General features: G+C 28.3%; 1 protein-coding gene across 10 annotated transcripts in view; it reads right to left on the bottom strand.

Annotated features, from left to right (window-relative positions):
• Positions 1 to 5,065: 5,065 nt before the first annotated feature.
• LOC123296813 (Ca(2+)/calmodulin-responsive adenylate cyclase) overlaps positions 5,066 to 12,026 on the bottom strand; it is a 198,526-nt gene continuing 191,565 nt past the window's right edge. For 9 of the 10 annotated variants that reach the window (XM_044878468.1, XM_044878477.1, XM_044878471.1 and 6 more), the window contains 3 exons: positions 9,387 to 9,498; positions 8,691 to 8,919; positions 5,066 to 5,425 (listed from right to left, as the gene is read on the bottom strand). In XM_044878468.1, the coding sequence (XP_044734403.1) occupies positions 5,085 to 5,425; positions 8,691 to 8,919; positions 9,387 to 9,498 (682 nt within the window). In that variant the 3' untranslated portion in view covers positions 5,066 to 5,084. Of the gene's footprint in view, positions 5,426 to 6,062; positions 6,135 to 8,690; positions 8,920 to 9,386; positions 9,499 to 12,026 lie in introns of all 10 variants that reach the window. The other variant, XR_006535201.1, reaches the window with a different exon arrangement.

The following is a 12,026-nucleotide window of genomic DNA, read 5'->3' as shown; positions in this document are numbered from 1 at the left end:
ATTCTTTCTTCCCCTTTTTCTTAAAGTGAAACGAAAATTCATACTTCGTAGTCAATTTGTTTTAACGCGATCAATTTTCTCGATCTGTCGCACTTTTCTTTTGAATTTTCACGTCTTTCTCAACTTCCATTGCGTGTCATTGAAGGTGAGTTCCAAAATTTAAGTTAGTTCTACTCGCATTATTCGGGTAAGATTTTTCATGACACTGAAATCATGCGCAAGTAGAACGCAATTGAATTTTTGATCCGAAGACTACTGTACATGGATATTCGTCCCTATAAGAATATCAATCAGAGCAAGAAACGCATTACCGGACAGGACGTCAAAAATTCACTCGAAGCACTCGATATTTGCAATAAAGATGCTTTTCCAAATGTTTACCAAATGTTCCGCATCTGGTAGTTTTCATCGACAATGTCTGAAGATTTGAAACATGAAGTTTACATGACGTTGTAGAGGTCGATGTGCACAAAGTTTAAAAAAAAATTTCTGTGTCTCATAGATTTAACTTAATGGAAAATGGTGGCTGAATATCGCATTTTGACATAATAAAATGTTCTCTTACTCGAAAAAAGAATTTCTTATTTTTATTGACTTTATAACTCCCATCCTTGGATGATTTCTGCGCATGGACCTGAGCAAGAAAATAAATTATACCAATGACTTGCTCCTACAAGTTGAAAGTACAAGTATAAGCGATAATACTGCCTTGGAAACGGTAAATGCACTATTTTTATATTTCGAGTGTTTTAGAAAAGAACATATTGTTTACTTTTCAAAAAGTACAAAAAGTCAAATCCTGAACTTCTGGTGTATCAACAATTTTAATATTTTGACCTTTGACCAAATTTTGATAAATTTTCTTAATATTTTCAAAAATTAATTATTTCTATTCGATTGGAACTATCACTGCGGTATTGATGAAACATACGATTAATTTTATCAGTCTACCCGCAAACAAATCATAACACAAAATAAAGGAAAATATTTATATAAAAAAAAATAACTATGAATAAAATGTTTTTTAATGGTTAAAAAATGAAATATTACTTTTTAATATGAAGAATTGCACCAAGCACAGAGCTGACAATAAAATAAAGAAATCACATTCTTTTTTTTTTAGTAGTATAATTTTAAACATATAATATACAAAATTTTCATCGACAACTCTGGCCCCAAAAAGTTTTTTTTCAAAACATTTTTTCCCTTAAATTTTACATATTTTATTTTTGTACTATTTCATTAATAAATTTGGCATAATTCAATTTTGTCATTTCAATTCTTTTTAAAATTAAGTACTATTTTTCTCTATTAATCGAAGAGGAAGACGTTGTTGGGGGTTGATTTCAACTATCTCTCATTTTATTAACATCAGCTGTAAGATTTTAATGTTCAAACGCAGATCTAATAACTTTCTTAAAAATCAAAAAATGCCAAAGGGGTGATTAATATTATAGCAGTCTTCGATACGTTTGAAAGCTAGCAATTTATTAACTACAATATTAATAGATTGCTAATCAAAACTATTCTGAAATTACACTTTTACCAATAAAGGGTGCTCCAATAAGAGCGGCAGTTTTGAATTTCGACCTGTTTTTAGACTCACTATTTGATTTTTTTTTAAAAACTAGAACTTGTATACAATTTTAAACGTCAAAGTCTTTCGGTTATAATTGATGTTTAATGATACAATGATACTCTTGTTTTATTTAGAACTGAAAGCCGGCGTTCTTATTAGAAAAGTCTTTATAAAGCTCGATTTTTAAGCAAATTAAACAGTTGATACTATTAGCAAAATACTGACTAATATCAAGGAGTCAGCGATTATTTTGCTTCTGTTATTTTTAAATTATGAATTTTATTAATGAAATAGATTAAAATATAGTTTAAATTAATTATAACGTAAAAAATATTGCGATTTGTGTTTTTATCATGTAAGAAAACGAATGGGAAGTTGATGTTGGGTAGAGATGGATTTATTATAAATACTAATGTCAAAATTTCAAGTCTCATTTCGTGTGATGTGTGTAAGTGATCGATGTGTGTGGGGGTAAGGAGAAAGACAGAGGAGGTAAGATAATATTTTTAATTTTTAACTGTGTTTTTTCTTTGGTTTTGACTATGTTTTACTGTAAAGACACATAATAATATATCTATTTTTTTATATTATTAACAGCAAATACTTTAAATAAATATTTTTTTTTTTAAATTCTCTATCAGGTTTATTAATTTTTTGAAGATAACACAATGTATTCCAAAAATTTTTAAAAACGAAATAATTTTATAGCGTATTATATGTAAAAAAAATCAAGTTGTCAATTATTTCCCTATCAAAAGCCGACCGCGACGGTTAGATAATAAAAATAATCCCATTCCCTTTTCTTACCCTCACTTCTGGCTATGGTTTCCCTATGATTTCGTGTTTCTTCGAGTCCTTTCATCTATGTTAGAAGTTTGACATAGCTTTACGAACTAGTTTAAGATTTCACAAAATGAAAAGTCAAACGAAAAATAAATTTTTAAAATTACAAGTAGAAATTATAGAAAATTGAAGTAATTAAATTTAAAAGAAATGCAATACGCGTTGGTACATTGTGTTATAATCTTGACAAAATATTTAAAATTTTCTTTTTTTTTTTATCTTTAAGTATATTATCTATTTTGTGATAATAGAAAAACTTACTATAATGAAATGAACTAATTATATTTGTTATTTTGTATGTATTATATCGCAGATAATGACAGTACACAATGCTGCTCAGTTTGATTTAAAATAATCACTCAAATATTTTCCTGATCAGAATATTCGATTCGATTATACTTAAATCAAACCAAATATTGAAAGCTATATTCTTTATAAAATAAAGCCATGAAAAATAAAATTGGAAGGAAAATATTAGTTTATTCTTAGAGAAATGCAATTATTCATATGTAAAACCAGATACTAGATACTCTACTTGGTGGCCAAACAACAAATATGAGGGTGCATTCGGAAAAATTCGGCGTTAAAGGAACAAATGCTTTGTGAATATTTTTTGATAAACATGGGTAAAAGTTCAATTTAGCGACTTTTCTTAAAAATGCTCTTAGAAAGTCAGAAAAAAACTCGTTTTTCTTTAACTAACAAAAACGATTACAAAATTAAATTGTCAATAAAAGATATTTTCGTGCCTAGGTAAATATGAATAAATGAGTTAAATTAATCCAAAAGAGGTTGTTTAAATATGCTTCAAAAATGTACAAAAATTAAATAATGTTTTTAATTAAGTAAGTTCCTAAATATAAACAAAAATGGCGTATTTTTCATTTGTATGCCAAAATTGAAATTTACTTTACCGGCTTGAGTCTTGCATGAGTATGAATGATTTGGAGCTCTAAGAGCATTTTTAAGAAAAGTTGCTAATCCGAATTTTTATCAAAAAAGTAACAAACATGAAATTAAATAACTATTTTTATTTTCCTCCAAAAATTATTTACTTCAAAAAAAGATCTGAAAATTATATGACTTTAGTACGTATCAAAAATTAATTAATTCAGCCCAATTTCATTTATATAGAACATAGCTTTAGAATTAAGTTTTTACCTTTTACAGATGTTAAAATAGTTTTTGTTTGTATTTTTTTTTATTTAAACTATTATTTTGTATAAGAAATTCTATTTGTTTATTAATACTATCAAAAAAGAAAATCGAAAAACTTTTTTTTACAAAAAAAATTCCACTATTTACTTGAAGTTAGTTTGTAAAAAAATTAAAAGATATGTTGTTACCATTTTAATTAAGTAAATCATTTATCATAAGAATTAATCACATTTTTTTTTAATTCCATATATAACTTGGTGATATCATATCGACTTTTTTTATTACCTTCAAAATTTTCAGTATTGTCATTCTTTTTTTTTTGTTAAAAAATGTGATTTTATGTTTATTAGTTTTGTCATATTATATTTTCATGTCCAATTTTAATGACAATTGAGTATTTTTTTTATAGTGAAAGCGAAGTATTTTATTTTAGTTTATCTATACATGTCAGTCAAAAAACATGCATAGAGCCATTCTGCTTTTCGAATTAAAAATACTTTTAAATTATTTTCCTAAATATTTATACTATAAAATATCCAAGGCGAATATTAATATAAGTGTAAATTGTTTTTTATTTAAAATACGAATTAAAATCTCGCTATTTTCAGTTTCTTCCACGAAATACCGTCAATTCATTGGCCAGTTTCTCTAGTTCTTAACTAACTGTTTATTAACTCAAGTTCAGAAATGGTCTTGAGATTAGGACACTTTTTCGAGAATATCAAAATACATCACATCAAAAAATCATTAATTCACGTTTTTTAATATCCCATTACATTTTGATGCTACGCTATATTAGAATAAGGAACTTAAAAGCTCTGTCAAAGTATAGTTGCAGACAAAAGAAATTTCATCTACGGGACTACTGCAGTAAGTAGGTTAAAGTTCTGGTTCAATATTCTCTTGAAATTAGGTGAATCATTTTCGAGATATCAATTTCAATGATTTTAGACAATTTATGCCGATTTTGAAGAAAAATAAAAACTGTGGTAAATTTGCCATTACGACGACCTTGTTTATTTATTTGGGCATACAAGTTACGGAATGAAACGTACGAAAATGACAAAATAAATGATTTATTCGATTTTTTTTTTTCAAATTTTGAATCAAATATACCGAGTTTAATCTTATAATAATAATCGCCTCGCATAAAATAATTTTCTTTTGTAAAATGATATATTTTTTAACAGTCAAATATTTATTTCAAGAAATTTTTTCCAAACGAGAAAAAAAAAACAAAAATGTTGATCGATAATAATTATAATCTTATATTTAATAAATTGTAAAAAGATCAGGCACGTAACAATAACATTTATAATAATTGAATATATATCGATTTGTTAACATACATTTTTCTTGAATACAAAATGGCTCTGCCATTCACAAAATTTTTCACATATTTTCCATGAAAAGTTTTTCTTTAATTACATAATATATAGACGAGTTTATTATACAAAATTAAAACGAACTAAATTTTTGTTTAAGTTTTTTTTTTAAATAATTTTTACACATCACTATCTGGATCCGTTTCACTATTACGTGGTTGACCAAAGTTTCTAGTAATACTTTCACTCATAGAGCGAATATTTGCTAAATTTATATCAGCTTCTGCTGTCACAGCAAAATAATTTAAACGATCCAAATCTGGTGCAGCATTAATATCGTCATCGGTACGATAACAATTATCATATTCGGAATCGTAGAGTGCACTTAACGAATCTAAACTCATCATTGCATCAGAATCGAATATTCGTGATGATGCTCGAGATGACATACTTGTATTGTCATCCATATCACCATCATGTCCATGTTCATTGTAAACAGAATTTACGTCACTTAATGCACCTGTAAATAATTTACAACAAAAAAGGTATTAGCGACGTTTTATAGGAGAAACAATTTTCAATTTGCATTTTTATAGTAGAAGCAAAGAATGCATTGTCATCTTAAATCCAATTAGTTAAATGAAATTGAATGAATTTTTATGTTATTTGTTACGAAAATTGATTACATTCATATTTTTTACTGCGCTGAGTTGTCATCCTTGAAAATCATGTCTATGAAGTTCTAGGAATCCAAGGACAAACATAGATAAAAAATATAACTTATATAATTAGGTTACACGAAATAACAGATAGCAAAAGATGGATTCACGAATTGCGATTTGCTTGTGTCTTCAAAATATCGCTTGTTACATTTTGCGATCTCCCGAAACAAGTACAAGTGATGTGCAAAAGGTTTCATTCAACTAGACAGATTCAAGAGCTCCAGAGCGTTTTCTGTATTCATTGCTTCTACTATTATGTTTTTGTGCAAGAACTACATGGAATTGAAAACACTGTTTTTTTAGAATAATGAAACAATTATATGAATAAAAAAGGCAGCAACACACATAAACTATTTGGTTATAGGTTTCAAAATACTCTGGATGAAGAATGCAATCAATATATATATCAATCAACCAAATTGCCAATTCACAAACCTATTTTTTGTTTGTAATATGTAGATTTTAAACATTATCGTCACGATGCGTTAGATCACTTCTGGTACCTCCCTAGTGAAAAATATTTTCAAAAATTCTTCGTATTTAAAAACAAAAATTAAAAAGTTTGATTTTGAATAAACTTGTTTTTCAAGTTAAAAAAGTGGGCTTATTATAATTTCAAAAATTAATTTTTATTTCATACTCATAATATAAATTTGTTATATTCATAGCATTCCAAAGCTTCTCTCTCAAAATCTGACTGTTTGTTAAAACATGAATAAATCTTTTCCTTTTCATAACAAAAATAACGAGTTTTATCGAAATTGGAGACGATAAATTTGTATCGATTTTTTGCAATTTTTTCAAGGGGTACCCCTTAGAAAAATTCGAAAAAATCGTAAAAAATTATTTGTTTCGGAATTTGATGAAACTCAGTTTATAAGGTAATTTTGACTAAAGAAATTCAAAAATCGAGTTTATTTGCCGATTGGCCGAGTAATTTTCGAAAAAAACGATATTTCGGATCGATTTCCGGTATTATCTCGAGAATTATTCGCCCAATCGTTAAATGAAACCGATTTTTGTATTTTTTGGGTCAAAATTACCTTATATACAGAGTTTTATTGAAATTGGAGACGATAAATTTGTATCGATTTTTTGCAATTTTTTCAAGGGGTACCCCTTAGAAAAATTCGAAAAAATCGTAAAAAATTATTTGTTTCGGAATTTGATGAAACTCAGTTTATAAGGTAATTTTGACCCAAAAAATTCAAAAATCGAGTTTATTTGCCGATTGGCCGAGTAATTTTCGAAAAAAAACGATATTTCGGATCGATTTCCGGTATTATCTCGAGAATTATTCGCCCAATCGTTAAATGAAACCGATTTTTGTATTTTTTGGGTCAAAATTACCTTATATACAGAGTTTTATCGAAATTGGAGACGATACATTTGTATCGATTTTTTGCAATTTTTTCAAGGGGTACCCCTTAGAAAAATTCGAAAAAATCGTAAAAAATTATTTGTTTCGGAATTTGATGAAACTCAGTTTATAAGGTAATTTTGACTAAAGAAATTCAAAAATCGAGTTTATTTGCCGATTGGCCTAGTAATTTTCGAAAAAAACGATATTTCGGATCGATTTCCGGTATTATCTCGAGAATTATTCGCCCAATCGTTAAATGAAACCGATTTTTGTATTTTTTGGGTCAAAATTACCTTATATACAGAGTTTTATCGAAATTGGAGACGATAAATTTGTATCGATTTTTTGCAATTTTTTCAAGGGGTACCCCTTAGAAAAATTCGAAAAAATCGTAAAAAATTATTTGTTTCGGAATTTGATGAAACTCAGTTTATAAGGTAATTTTGACCCAAGAAATTCAAAAATCGAGTTTATTTGCCGATTGGCCGAGTAATTTTCGAAAAAAACGATATTTCGGATCGATTTCCGGTATTATCTCGAGAATTATTCGCCCAATCGTTAAATGAAACCGATTTTTGTATTTTTTGGGTCAAAATTACCTTATATACAGAGTTTTATCGAAATTGGAGACGATAAATTTGTATCGATTTTTTGCAATTTTTTCAAGGGGTACCCCTTAGAAAAATTCGAAAAAATCGTAAAAAATTATTTGTTTCGGAATTTGATGAAACTCAGTTTATAAGGTAATTTTGACCCAAAAAATTCAAAAATCGAGTTTATTTGCCGATTGGCCGTGTAATTTTCGAAAAAAACGATATTTCGGATCGATTTCCGGTATTATCTCGAGAATTATTCGCCCAATCGTTAAATGAAACCGATTTTTGTATTTTTTGGGTCAAAATTACCTTATATACAGAGTTTTATCGAAATTGGAGACGATAAATTTGTATCGATTTTTTGCAATTTTTTCAAGGGGTACCCCTTAGAAAAATTCGAAAAAATCGTAAAAAATTATTTGTTTCGGAATTTGATAAAACTCAGTTTATAAGGTAATTTTGACCCAAGAATTCCGATCGATTTACCTAAACCAAAATTTTTTTCGTAGCATCAGTATTTTTAAGCATTACAAACTTGGGACTAAACTTAAGATACTATGTATATTTCATATATACATGGTATAAAAATTATTGGCATGAATGAGGAGTGAGCACCGTAAACATAAGATCATAGCCTCATTGAGAGGATATTAAACTATAAAAAAAGTTACGTTCGGACACTTCTTTTTATATAGCCCCCCCCCCCCCATCCGCCAAACGCGCGATAAAGAATACAATCCTTAAAATTTCTTCGAATTGAGAAAATAACATCAGAATGAGATATGACATATCAGATATGATATGATTTATTAAAAACAATAAATATATTGAATTTTGGTCTTTTTTGGACATTAATTATCCTAGAAAATTCAAAAACAGCGACAAAAATAGTTAATGTGTTTGCAGTTTTTAATTTCATAGAAATCAATACAATATTTATTGATATTCTAAGAATTAAAAATTATAAAAGTATGAAGATTTCGAAAAAACAACTGTGAAATAAAATTGAAATGCTTTGAGTATAACAATAATTCTAAATAATTTAATATGTCTCTCTTGAGATTTGACTATCCAGAAACAAATTAGAAATGTTCTAAATCATACCTTCTGCATCAGTTAATCCAGTTTCATTGAGCATAGAAATATTTTCTAAAGCTGGATCATCTGTTGTATATCCAGTGGATTCTCTGTCAGCGAGTAAAGGTTCAGACGCGGCACCTTCATCATCATCTTCACTCCACTCGGACTGACTTTCACCAATACCTCCACCACCTCCAGCACTACCTAGTTTCCGTTCAACTGTCTCTTCAAATAATCGCTTAACTTCTGCCTCCTGTAAATGAAATAACATTTGTAAATATTTTGTTTGAAAGTTTAACGCTACTCTTGAGCTAAAATCCTTACCAAATCTAATCTTCGCATCTGCATTAAAGATAAATATACAATTGAGTATAAATTTTTTTAAAACAAGCTAAAGGCAAATAACTAGATGCTACTCTAAAATGATTTTAATTTAACTTGGTCACGGCTAAATCAAATAAAGTAAAAACTTAAGGCATATGGTTTTTCTCCTAGCTACTTAATTATTCTTATAAAATAAAAAAAAATGATTTCATTGTCGATTTAATATTTGCCTGAAAATCGTTATCATTGTTTTTTTGGAAGTTAAATAGACATTTATCTGTGGTAATAATCGAAATCCTGTGAATAAGGCTCTGGGGTCTTTATAATATTTATGAATTCATTTATAGCACAAAATAATGTTCTCGGTAAGATAAAACAATTAAATATTATATTTACCTCTTGACGATTAACTTCATAAATTTCCTTTTCTTTATTCTCAAAACTTTCCAAATCCGTATCATCTGGATATTGTTGTTTTGTTATTTGCTCAGACTCCGCATTTCCTCCTCTATACAAAGATTAAACAAATAAGAAAATGTCCAGTTGTTTACATAGAAACTAAATTAAAAAATTCAGCACACGCAAAATAAAAATAAAAACCGTGTTAAGGATCATTCAAACACAATGGCTAAATTTCTCGATCCCCTCTTAAATAGAAAATTTCTTCATTTTGAAGGTTAAATATGCGTACTAGAGTAAAACATGTATATCTTCGTCCTGAACGCTGATAGCACCTAACAGGAGTTGTTTATCACATAGAAACGTTAAGCTTTTTGCCGTTAAAATTACTAAATAAGCCTAATGATATATACATGCCTCCCCTCCAAAATAAAGTAATTCTTTATTCAGAAGAAAACTTTGAGTAGGCCATTCGCTGGTGTAATCCATAAATGATATATCGAAAAGGAATTGATACGAAGATAGAACTTCCATTAACAGCGATGTAATCGTGTACGAATGAATCCTTAAATATTTTGTGCTGGCTAATTAAACTACTCATAAATTGTTTGTTAATTTCGAAAGGTCAAATAAATTTTGATTGTAGAAAATATTGCAATTTCCTGAATTTTCTTTTTGCTATAATCTGACTTAATAAGCTATACTCGTCTTTAATCATTCGAAATTTGGGGAATATATGATAAAATTATTTTGCGCAAAAATAAAGCAAGTGGCCATGTTGAGTATCCGTGACGTCATAAATCTATATTTTACAATGCATGCACTATGTAGTATCTAATTATCACACATGCTACACTAATGCAATCGTAGAAATATAGATTTTTCGACATCAAGAATACCTTTAAAATTAGTATGATTCATAAGCAAATCAACTGGCGAGTTTTTTCTATAGTTTTGGATGATTTTTTCTTTTCGAAAACTTGAGTAGAGGATGAGAGATAAAATAAATTATATTCTTCATCTTAAAATATTAAATTATATAGATTTTAAAAATGACACTGCAAATGTTATTTAATAAAAAAAAAACTGATGAAAACATATTCAAAACAAAAATATAGCATGACAATTCACAAAACATTGTGCGACATTTTTTAAGATGATTGTCCCAATGTGGTAAAAAATTGATTTATATATTGTTCCCATTAATTTTGCATGCATCCTTTGCTGCCATCAAACATACCAAATAATTTCTTATAATAAAAACAAAAATAGCTTGTCCGTATCTTAAGTAGATTTCGAGAAAAATTGATTAGGATACTGTATTTAATAGAAATGATACCTACATCTCTAGAATATTTCCTTTCTACTTGACTCCTTATCATAAAGCTATTCAATGAGGTGTGTCTCATTCCAAGCCTAATATTTTACGACTAAACTTGGCATAGAGAAATTATAGGTTAAATCAGAAGAAATTTAATGAATTCAGTCTCCATTTTTAATCAAAATATTAGCAAATTATTAAAGAGGGATGCAAAACTTCGTTACAATTTTGACTAAACATAGCGCACCAATTAAAGTGAGTTCACCATTAAGCCTCCTCCACACTCTCACGAACTAGCATAAACTCAGGCGAGTAAGAAGAATGTGGAGATGATACTTGTAGTGTCTTACTTGTTCTCGCATCGCCTTATCTAACTTCGCTAAAACGGTAATTTTTTATACCTGAGTCAAGGGCAACACGAGGAGCCCAGGCGAGTACAGGCGAGCTTCTCCTGAAGCTCAGTAGCTATTGTGGATTATATAAAACATTGCTATGTTATTGATAACGTTTAATTTCTTAAAAAACGTTAACTAAGCGAGAATACTAAGCGAGAGTGTGTATAAGGGGTAAAAGATAATCGTTATTAAATGGCGTAAGGCTATTTAAGATCCCATTTCAGCTCAGGTTGATTTTGTGTTGTATGATTACAATATTTAGTTCAACTTTTTACCACCAGAGATATAATTCTTATATAATGTCGCCTATATTGTTAATAATCTAAAAAGCAAACCATCATCAACTACCTACCTCACACCTTTGATACAATGACAAAAACATTGCTCTATATGTATGTGTTAAAAAAATGTAATCAGTTGACTAGAACTCTACTAATTTTTGTAAAATAGTGTTAGTAGTGCCATTCTGTGTTATCAGGCAGAGAGATGATAACAATATATTAATTAGTGTGTTTCTTGTTAGTGAAGAAGATATAAAGCAGTAAGGATGTTCCAGCCAAAACATAAGCGTTAATAAAAGCATAGTCCCAAATAGATGTTTTGTTCGCCGATGTTTTTCACATGCTCTTTCATTTACTACATGTTTATAAACGTCACATGCTCAAAATGAGACCTGTGTGTTTGTTGAGATTAATTTTTTATTTGTTTAATGAAAACAATCATGACAATTGGTACGTTTAAAATTGTATTTCAAACCTTAAAAAAAAGCAATGATATGACACATTTAACTCACAAATAAATGATTTCGTTTTGCACTAAATACATATTTTTAGACAACAATTACTTTGTAAAAAAAACAGTGACTTAAGTGTGAAACAAAAAAGATGATTTTATTTATTGAACTGAAATCTGAAAATATAA

Source organism: Chrysoperla carnea, chromosome 3 (genome assembly GCF_905475395.1).
Source record: "Chrysoperla carnea chromosome 3, inChrCarn1.1, whole genome shotgun sequence".
Lineage (NCBI taxonomy): Eukaryota > Metazoa > Arthropoda > Insecta > Neuroptera > Chrysopidae > Chrysoperla > Chrysoperla carnea.
This window is presented reverse-complemented; position numbering and strand designations above follow the sequence as displayed.